This window comes from Haliaeetus leucocephalus, unplaced genomic scaffold (genome assembly GCF_000737465.1).
Source record: "Haliaeetus leucocephalus isolate CR32 unplaced genomic scaffold, Haliaeetus_leucocephalus-4.0 Scaffold228, whole genome shotgun sequence".
In the NCBI taxonomy this organism is placed as follows: domain Eukaryota; kingdom Metazoa; phylum Chordata; class Aves; order Accipitriformes; family Accipitridae; genus Haliaeetus; species Haliaeetus leucocephalus.
The window spans coordinates 12,072,231-12,083,275 of NW_010972664.1; the positions used below are offsets into that span (position 1 = coordinate 12,072,231).

General features: G+C 41.9%; 1 protein-coding gene across 2 annotated transcripts; it reads right to left on the reverse strand.

The window, feature by feature from the left end:
* Positions 1–965: 965 nt before the first annotated feature.
* LOC104831612 (chromosome unknown open reading frame, human C3orf52) lies at positions 966–9,044 on the reverse strand. 2 transcript variants are annotated; one of them, XM_010567295.1, is made up of 6 exons: positions 8,877–9,044; positions 5,885–6,008; positions 5,190–5,323; positions 4,243–4,313; positions 2,139–2,338; positions 966–1,118 (listed from the first exon to the last, which is right to left on the reverse strand). In XM_010567295.1, coding segments are annotated over exons 1-6 (699 nt in total). In that variant the 3' UTR covers positions 966–1,116. The 2 variants fall into 2 exon arrangements, with proteins under 2 accessions (XP_010565597.1, XP_010565596.1); XM_010567294.1 differs by lacking the exon at positions 966–1,118 and having other exon boundaries at positions 2,050–2,338.
* Between the last annotated feature and the right edge of the window lie 2,001 nt (positions 9,045–11,045).

Genomic DNA, 11,045 nt, shown 5'->3' on the forward strand with positions numbered 1-11,045 from the left:
AGAAGCTACATTTTACTAACATGGTAGTGAACCCATTCCATTCTGTGTAAAGTTAATGCTTGATTTTTAATTTTCATGTTATAGCCAGTTATAGCTATAACTCATGCCATGTTGACCTACATGGTCTGCTTCAGCACCTTGCTCTTGGCATTGGTCTGTCTCATCTGATCTCTTGTCAATGAGAGCAACTATTTGCTGCCTTATTAAGGCAAATATCTTGCACCTGTTCATTTTTATCCCCACTGCTGGGACAGGGAGTATAATTAAGGGTATAGACTAGATTCTGTTTGAATTTACAAATGGGGGTCAAATAGCTGTCTATTCACTAGTACCAGTAGCTAATTTTTTAAAGCAAACAGCTAATTTGACCCTTGAAAGATTCCTGTGGCATTCAGATGCGTTAGTGAACAAAACATGTTTCTTCCTGATGTTTCTTCCTTCATATCCATTTCACATTACAGAAGAGAAAAATAGAAGAGATACCACCTTATCCAGGAAGACTGTAGGATGAACAAGGGAATGATGAGAGTTGAAGCTCACTTAAGAAGCTAGTGTAAAGGTCTTCATGTAATTAAAGAAAATAGAGAGGATACTTAATTTTTCAGGCAGTTTTATGAGAAAAGAACAACGGGGAAACATGGCATATGAAGCTACCAGGGAAAAAAGTAACAGACATGAACATGGGTGAAAGTGAGCATTAAGGATGAAGCCGTGCAGATAATTTTGGATAAGACAAGAGAAGAAGAAAGGACCCATGTGCAAGACTGCTTTTAAAGCTCGTGCAGAGAATCCAGATTTAATCGTAAGGCAAGACAAAGCAGAGATTTCAAAGTCAACAAAGCATGTATCAGACAAGATACATGATTTTCACAAGAGTGAAATGGGTTATTGAGATATCAAGACAACAATAAAGAAGGAGGTAGCAGTCTTATAGGAGCACAACACTGTTATACCACATTTTCCATTTACAATATTGCATCACAGACAGTATTTACAGGACAACATCTTTAGAAGTGTTTCTACCAAACAAATAGCTCCCTACCCTAGTATTACTAACAGGTAGGAGAAGCCATCTCTTCTAGGTGGTAAGGAAGATGAGGAGTATTTCCATAATTTCTCTGAAAGTTAAAACAGTACTTTGTTAGCATTAAAATGAAACTTTAGTTAGATATTTCAGCATATTTTTTCCTGTCCCTTTTATGATGCATTTTCTATGAATCCTGTCAATATATAAGGAACAAAATGATGCTGAGAATTGGAACTCATGACTTGTTGCTCTCTTGTCCCTTGATAAGAGTACCAAGAAAAGTCAATATAAGTTAATCACAAATCTTACTTATATACACTGTATGGTGATTTGTTAGCCTAGAATTATTCTGAAAGCACGTAGGTGTGCCTCAGTAAGTTGGGGGTGGGGGGAAGCAGCTCCATGCATTTTTTTCAGTAAAACTGCAAAGCACATAGGACTTTTATACTGACACTTCAATCAAGGAAAATCTAAATGCATTGGAATCACTACCTAGTCACTGGTAGTCATTGGAATCACTACCTAGAAAACCTGGAAGAATAAACATTTGTTCCTTTAAAAGGTCTCTCTGTGCATAATACGTTTTCCCAAAAAACTCTGAAAAGACAAAAATCTGGAGGCTTTTTCATCCTTGACCATGAGAAAAAAACCAAAACAAACTAACCAAAACCCACAGAAATTCACTCCCAAATTACTTATCCTGTTTTACTTGGATTAAAATTTGTTTTATAAGCATTCAGATATGAGTATAGAATGAGGAGAAACATTCTTAATTATTTGGCTCCCCATTATGGTCCACACACATATGAGGAGATTTTCTTTGTACGCACAAAACACAAGAGGAGATCTGAAAAGTTTGGTTGGAGTCTGTAGCTAACCAGTCTTGCCACTACTCCCTTTCTCAACAGAGGACCAAACAGTGAATCCTAGATTATAAACTAAGCATAGCAAGATTTTCTTGAAGACTGAATATTTTACAATTTTCATAATACTGTTGTGCAAAATATATTTACTAACAAATCTCAACACCTTTCCAGAAAGGTTTCCCTCCTTTCAAGTAAATAATTCTGCTCTTTGTAAAGAAACAATCTCTCTGGTATATAGCACTTACATGTTAATGTGAGAGAAGTCGGGTCAAGCATTAACCTGTTACATTCAGATGTCCCAGGATTAAAAGTATCTTCTTCATCATAAATATTTTGACGTAAAACGTTCCTTATAAAATCTGGGTTCATTGTGTTTTCCATAAACCCCTCTGTTGATGGTGGTACAGAAAATTCTAGCTGATAAAATACAGTGGAGCTTTCATTACTGAAAAACAAACAAAGTCAAGTATGAATGCCTTCATGTCCATACTGGATCTTTTCCTTTTTGAGAAGACTGAATTTTCATATCAATGTTGGCCTGGATTTTTTTTAAGGTTGTTCTAGAGAAAAGCATTATAAAAGAAGAAGACTGCCATCAAAGATTCCAGTTTCCTTCTCCCCCTCCCTTCTTAGAACAGCTCTTGACATTAACAGAAACTGGGCACATACCTGAAGCCAACCTGAGATGTTTTCAAACGCACAAAGGGCAATTGGACACGTGTCCTAATGGGGTGAGGTTTTCAGCACTCGTGCTTCACAAGTACGTAATGATAAGAGGTCCTACAATACCTCATGCATAGGTTAGCTGAGAACCTGCAGAAAAATTTGCTTTCCTGCTAGCGGTACGTGGGGCCACCCAGCTGTGCTCCTAACTCAGCTCTGGAGTGGGTTACGCAAACCACCAAACTGGAGTATATCTCTGGACATGTCATTGTGGTCTGCCAAATCCACTGACTACAATTCGACAGTTACATTTGGTACTCACGGAATGCAAAACGTCAAAAAAGTAGTTGGATGGGGTAAAAGACAAGGAGACACAGAGAGAAAAAGAGGCATAGAGACAGACACATACACAAAGCGGGGGGGGGGGGGGGATCAGCTAGTCAATACGTATGCAGAACTACAGCTTTGCACTCAATGGTCTAAATCATAATTTTAACCCGTCAGGCTAAGGAGCTACAGCTCACGCACTGAGCAGAGCTGGCGTGCCCAAGGCTGGCGGTGCAGGGGAGCACGTTCCCCGAAGTGCCCTCCGGACTGCCCCTTGCCGCAGCCCAAGGGGGCTCTCCCTCTGTCCTTGCTCGCTCAAGGGCCTTGGGACTTTGCAAATCTACTTCCCTTGATTTCCTCCTGCCTTTCTAATCCCTTTTGTAACAGTGCTTTTTCAGAAGTCCTTGGGGAAGCTCTCTGACCGCCTTCCCTTGCCTCTCTGCTATCTCTCCATGGCAGGACCACGCTGCAGCTGATCTCTCCAGCCCCACTTCTCCCTCCACTGCTCAGCCTCCCTCCTGTCGTAAACCTGTGGTATCTCCATAAATTAAAACTTTACAGTCTCAAACACAGTAAACTCCTTAGCCTTCCCCCAGTGCCAGTTTCTGCCGAGAGCGAGATCCTCCCTCTGTTCCAGCTTGAGGCTTTCTCTTGCCTCTGCAAGGCAGGCCTGGATGCTTTTCCCCTTCTTCCCACCACTGCTACTCGTCTGGCTCCACCAGCCTTCGGTGACTGAGTTTCTCCTTCACGTGTAAGCATCTCCCACCCAGGCTAGCCTAGCCTCCACTCTGCCACCTGCTCTGCCTCTTACTCCTCTTCCACCAGTCTCTCCAACATGCTGCTGCTGCTTTGAGATTTGCTCCTGTTGTCCAAAATAAAGGAAGGGGGAAAAGCGGTCCAAACAAACCAGCAATGCAATATTACTGTTTTGGCTCTCATGACTTCTACGTCCCTGTTGCCTTTAGCTCTTTTGGGAACAAAACAGTTCTCCCCTTCCTGTGAACCCTGTTTTATTTCTTTAAGGCTCTTTAAGCCATGTCAATCTCAAGTGGTTCCAGCAGCTCGTTTTCCTTTTAATAAATATCCTTGAATTTGTTTATTAAGGGCTGCACTTGGGACCAAAGACAACAGAGACAATAATAACAGCGACAAAATGTTACTATCATTATATATTATTAACAGCACTTGCCATTTACACCAGAAGATCCTTTGGTAGGTTTTCACTAACTATATGTGTAACTTTCCCCCAAACAACCTATTTTTCACAGATTTAAATGTTACGCATATTTACATAGGCACATGTATGTCTCATCAAAAGCCCAGAATTTTCAGATAGTTTTGGTGACAGAAATTGCTTACCTGAAATAAACCACCTGAGCTGACCTAAAGTAGCGTCCTAGAGCTGGAGATGAACTGTAGACATCTGTTAACTTGGAGAGAAAAAGGAAAAGAAAAAGAAAAAAAAAATTCTTCCATTCAGTGTCTCTCTTCCCCGTAAAAGAAAGTACAACAAATCATTCTTACAAGGTGTTTTAAGGGGCATGAACACAGGTGCTGAAGGCCTAATATCAGCAAATATCTGCCCTGGAAAAGGTACACAATCCCTTTTAGCTTGACAGACAAGTTAATCTGTGTGTTTGAGTAGTTACTATATTACCTTAACACAATGGAGGCATTCAGGGTGAATTAAAAGTATGTGCTTGTGTTGTCATGTCCAATTTACGTTGTTTGGCTTGGGTTTTTATTAGTACCAAAAAGCCTTTCTACTCTTACTTGGTAGAGCAAAGGGTCTCTCTGCTGAGTCTCCCTTTCCACAATAAGCTTAAATCAGCACTGCCATGCTGGCTGAGCTTATTTCAGCCATAACTCAGAGCTGTCATGGCTCAATAGAAATGGCAGTCACAAACCCAGGCTGCCATCTTGTACTTACAGGAGAATGCAATACACAGGATTTTTAGCCAGCATTGGGTTTAGATGACCTTCACAGGCCCCTCCTAACCTAAGTTATTCAATGATTCTATGAAAAAGGCGAAGACTATGTCCCAACCATTACTCAAACTTGGGGAAAAAAAATCAGGTGGTTTTTTTTTTTTTAATCAATTTAAACTGTGTGCTTAAAAGCAGACAATTCTTTTTTTCTAGATCAGAACTTAAAATTACACTAGAAAAAGTACAACTCAGAATTTTTTGGGGACTTGCAAATGACTGAGTTGCTACACAGAGAAACAGAAACTTCTTGTAAGGGAAAACACTGTATCTCTGTTACAAGCAGAATCAGCTTTGCCAAGAACCACATCAACACATACCCTCTTAGTAATGTCTTCAGAGAAAAGGTGTGGGAGACCACACATTAACTCCAATGTTCCCGAAAAATTGCAACGATTTCCACTACCTAGTAGTGCATCAGCATCCCAATAGTCATCTTCATCTGTGTAAACATCTAATATTAGAAAGGTGAGGAAAAAGTTCCAGTTAGTAGAAGTACTGAAAAAAACCCCAACCCTCTTGGCTTTCTCCAGGGTGGCTTTGTCACAAGTTTCCTAGGTAATGACTGATTCAAAGTGACAGAAAGAAAGTGCAAGTCGGCTGAAGAAAAGTGACAGCACGTGGAGGTCAATCACCTGCCCCATTAGCGAAAGTCAGCTGCTTTGGGAGCCTGACAGGCACTGACACCGCACAAGGGATGGAAGTGATCCACTGCACTTGTTGTAATGTCATGAGCATCACTTCCATCCTCATCCCCGACTCTGTTCTCAAAACATTTTCTCACTTAGCTACAAACTGGAATTGCCATCTGATTAGGATACAAATTGCTTGCTGCCTGCTAAAATAAAAGCCTTCACATCCACTGCTCAACATACCACCCTCTGCAGTCAGCATCCCAGTCCCTTCAGCAGTTCACAGAAGGCGTTGGAAGGATGCTACTGTTCAATTTGTGCTATATCAGATTGTACATATTGTACATTTGTATTAGAGGATGAACCAAGAGTCAAATACTTACTAGAATAAAGAAATAAGCTGATGACAATGACCAGGAAGAATACTAGAAAAATTGTAGTTATAACCATCCATAGTTCACACTTCCAGAAAACTACATTCCTGCATGATTTCCAGTGATCTCTCTCCTGGTTATAAAAGGAAAGGGTATATTGGTTAATGAAATAAGGCAGGAAAAGATATTGAAGCATGTCTCTCCTGTCACACTTCGAAACAAAAACCCCACACAGGCAGGAGAGTCTCACTGACAAGCAACGCCCTACGCCAGGGGTTCCCACCCTTAACTACTGCTGCAGGTGGGAACATAGACCTGCAGAAGGCAAAGGACATTCACAGACAAGCTATTACTCGAAAGAGACACGTATCATTTCCCATTTGTGCAGAATTTCCAACTCCTGAATTGCCCATAAAGTTAAGGTGCTACAAAGGTGCTTTCATAGCTTCCAAATTTTTTAAAACTACATCAATTTGATTTGCATGTTCCACAAACTGTCCTTTTAATGTTTGCAATCTCTCCCGATCAAAAAGGTGTCTGTGGAGGAATTTCCAGAATCATTCAACTCTGCATTGATGATATCAATCTGCATAGCTCCTGTGTGCCAGCACCCAAAGGAATTGGACCGCTATTAATTAGATACTCTTGCATTAAAAAACACCATAAAATAATTGAGACTTTTACAGCTGACTCCCTGTTTCTTCAGAAGACTGGAAACTTGAAGGCTGTTGAGTACATTTAACAGAAAGTTTATTACAAATCTCACCTGTTCTAGGAGATCACAAGGAAACTCTTCAAAGCAATTGTGCATGCATGTACATTCATATAGGAGAGAAAGGACAATAGTTGCCTTTCATTTAATTTTTTAATAAGATTTAAGACCATGGCAGAAGTTAGTCTCTTAATTAGTTACCCTCCAACTGTTTTGTTCCACAGCCAGAAGACTGAAGGAAGGGCATGAATTCATAAGTAGATCATGCTGTCTTTTTAATTCCTCCTCCTCCTCCCCATCCACCACAAACCCAGCAGTAAGCTCCATCCCCTTTTTCACATCAGTACCAGGCAAGGAAAAGCACACGCTGTAGGTTGTCTGGGCCGCACACGTGCAGGTTGGCAGGAATCAGCTGCTGGCTGGAGGTACTAACCCAGGTTACCTTCCTTTACTTTTTGAACTTTCTAAGAACCCAGCATAATAGAAAGCCTTTCATTGAATTTAACTGACATCCACCAGCTCGTTTAAAGCTTCTTTGGGGGTGGCAGATGAACAGGGAGAGAAAACAGACACCCACAGAAAGATCTTGCAAAAGTCATTTCTCCAGGAGTGGGGGCAGAGAAAGGGGAAGCGCTCTCTGCAGACACCCCTGCATGCAGAGCTTTGCTTTGGTGGCGAATGAAGGGCAAAGGCTGAATACGGATTCACTTACAGCATGCTTTCAAGTGTGATCATGTTTACGTATGTATATTTTTTATTTAATTTTTAAAATGTATTAGAAGAATGAAGCTTCAGTTTAATACTTGACACTAGCATATCATTTTGTGTCCGAAAAAGGAAAAAAGCCACTAACTACTGCCTCGAGTACAACTATGACATCAGCCATAGTGACATCAGTTGAGACAGACAGCTCTCAAGCCCAAGTTTCGATTGAGGCATATTATTTAGACCATCACAAAAGCGTAATTCTTAATCACTCATAGCAAACTGGCTTGATCTCAAGTAAACATTCAGCTCCCCAACTACCCCAACACCCTCTGGCCGTTACCCGTAGACATCATAAGACTGCCGGAGGGAGTAGCAGCAGAAAAAATCCCTCCCCGGTGGGCAGGGCAGTTTTTCTGGTTAACCTGCCACCTGAGCAGTAAGCAGAGCATGATAGTTTTCCAGCAGTCCCTACAGGACAAGAAGCCAACTACCAGAATCAGCAGAAATACAGTCCAAATGAAAACTCAGTTCTGGGAAGGGGAAGGCTAGACAGAAACTTAAGGGTGAAGTTTCTCAAGAGAGCCAAGTGGATCTAGCTCACCCCTGCCTCTCCTGTTCCTCTTTGCACCTCCCTAGAACTTGTTTGACCCTGCAGCAAGCTGATTCAGCTTACCAGGCCAGAGGAGAAGTAACTGGCCCCCAATATAGCAGAGTCAATGTGGTTTTTGCCCAGCCAGTGGAATGAATCGGCCCGCGGAGGTATCAGCGGGGCTCACCCAAGGAAGCAGTAGCTAGTGCTGTGCCAGGAGTGGGAAGGGAGGGCTGGCGTGACTAATACGGACGAGATCTCAGGAGGGCTCGGCCATCCGTATGGAAAAGTGGGGAACTTTTTAGCTCTGCCACAGATAGCCCCTCTGCTCTGGAGTAAGTAATGAAAATCATTGTACAACAGTCGCCTGTAAGTATATATTACTCCTCTACCAGCGTTAGTCTGTTCCATAGCTTTAAGCTAAACGCTGGGAACTATCTGTCTGGACTCACATGCTGGTCTTAACTGAGGCTTTGGGGTACTCTATTCATACAAATTCAAATTGTTAGCAATTGCAAATTACTTAAAGATAAAAAGAGAGAGAATCCAGCATGATCTGTTGCAGGACAACCTATTTTTGTTTTGGCAGTGCTGTTTTCTGATTAATTTGTTCTGAAAGGAAGCCTGTTTTTAATAAGGGTTTCAAATTTTCTCCTTTCTGGTTTTGAGCCCAATCCCACTGACAGCGCGTGAGAAGAGAAAGCAAAACTGGGAGCACCAATTACAACTTCATTTCCTAAGTTCATAAACAGCCAAGCACAAAAAATAAAAGCTTAAAATCCCACTCCAGTATTAGAATACTTCATTGAGAAGATGAAAAAAAAATATGTTTAACAGGTTTTCAGCCGTTACTTTCAAGTCAATAACCTTCCTCTCTCCCTCAAACAACAAATTAAACCTCCCCTACAAGGTGTTCCTGCAAAGTGTCATTTCTCTTGCTGTGTGGTATTTTCCCCAACAGCAAACATCAAGAGAGCAAGTGAGATACCTACCTTTCTTGGTTGAGCATTTAGAGGCTTGTCTTGCTCAGCCTCACTGTCCTCCATGTTACTTTGCTGTAATTCAATAATCTCATGCTCCTGACCAGAGCTTTGCCTTTTCGCAGCTTCTGTCTCTGCGCGAGGACCTCTGTCTCTGAAGCAAGCACGGAGGCAACTCATTTCCTTCTGGTTTCAGCTGCAGTTATGGTGAGTAACAGTTCTGGTATAAGGCTGGAGATAGTAACAGGGAGAGCCGGGATAAGTTTTCACAGGGGTGATCTCAAAACACTGATAAATAAGGGGAATTACTTGGAAGGACAAATAACATCATCTGCACTAGCTGCAGAGAAAGGGGAGGCAGAGGAAGTATCGATTTGCTTAATTGTCAGAACTACAGCGCTCAGCTATGCAATACTAGGTTTTCCAGTTTGTCTACCTGACTGTACCAGCCCTTGACAAGCAGGTGACTAAACCTTCAGCAATGTTGTCATTTGCTGTGGCAATTTTGAGAGAAACTGGATTGCTTTCCCTGCTGCTGTCAGCAGAACCTGTAAAATACTATTGCTGTTATCTGCACAGCTAAACAAATAGATGTGGTTCTGAACAGCACAAATTGAGTAAAGGATCACATAGATTGTGGTTTGGTTAGGCTGTGAAGGGAACTTATAACATCCATCAACAGTTCTAATTTTAGTTTCCCTGTATAGCCAATAAAGAAATGAACACTACTGACCTTTATGCCATGAATTGTCCTCTCTCTAGCTGTTATGCAGCCTAAAATCACATCTGGTGTTAAAGAACCATTTAAGTCTATTCACACACTATCCAACCTAAACCTGAGAAACTCCTTCCATACAAAAAACCAGAAGGACAGATCTGAAAAGAAGAGGAATCTGGCCTTCAGTTTCAGCCTGTGCTCTACAGGGCATGTTTTTATGAAGTAAATCGTGGTGTGAGTTGAGGTCTGGTCTACACTAGCTTCCCGCATGAACTCTCCCACACTACTTAGAGTCACTCATAACAACTGACTGCAGCTGGGGGCTGATTCCTCCCCCCACCTCCCCAGTATCCTTCATCCTACCTCCTCTCATTTCGCCTGTTCTGATTCCATCCTCGTGTTTCTCCTTCCTTCCCACAGAGCGTCTCTCCCCTCTCTGGATCAAAAGGGTCGGGCAGGCAGCCAGTAACTGCACTCTTGCTCACTCTCTTGTCCCAGCACAGAGAAGATCATGCATTAAGAGGAAAACAAAGCCTCTCTCTCCAGCTCCCTCCTCTGCTGGCTGAGTATCCACTCACAGCACTGCTCCTTTTTCCTACCAAATGCTGAGGATGCTTCCCCCCCCCCCCCCCCTTTTCTTTTTGTGCAACTCATCTGGCTACCGATGCCTGGAGCACTCCCGGGGGTTCCCATTCCCCATGTCACATCACAGCCATCCAGGCAAAGGCACTCCATGAAGCCGAGCACACGGCTTGGTTTCATTCAGCAAATAAAAAGAAATACAAATTGCATACCCCACCTTTTGGTTCTGGAGAATCCTTAAAACTCCGGAGGACTGAGGATGAAGCTGAACAGTCATCAAGATCAAAACGTGTGTCTGGATCCACAAAATTTTACCTGGGACATCTTCATGAGAAAAGCCTTTACGTGCTGTTTCTCAGTACTCCTGCTGAGATGAGCTTCATTTATTTCATTTCCACTCAGAGTAAAAGTCCTTACCTTCCTACTGAATTTTCTGAAACCAAAACAGGTTTGCTTTTTTTTTTTTTTTTTTTTTTTTTTTTTAAGTCAAGTGAGTTAATGATTATGGATCTCACCCTGCAAAAGCCAAAGTCCTTTTATTTACATGTGTGAAGGAGCTCCTTACAAAGTCTTGAGTTTCTTTCGTCTGGTGATCTGACTGCCACACTTGGTGCCTTTCTTGCACGTGAAGTAACTGACCCTTCTAACACATGGAGCTCAGAAACTCTTAAAAAAAAAAAAAAGGGAAGTTGAGAACTGATCTGAACTTTCTGGCCTAGGTTTTTATCTAAAACAGAACAGCAGGAAAACTGTTTTCTTCCGTAGTGAAGGCATCTCTGGTTTCAATATAAGGAAAAGAAACTTGTGCCCTTAAACATTCACTTTAGTAAAATGGACAAGTTAGGCTCAGCTTTACAAAAAGAGGAAACTCCAAGGTACAA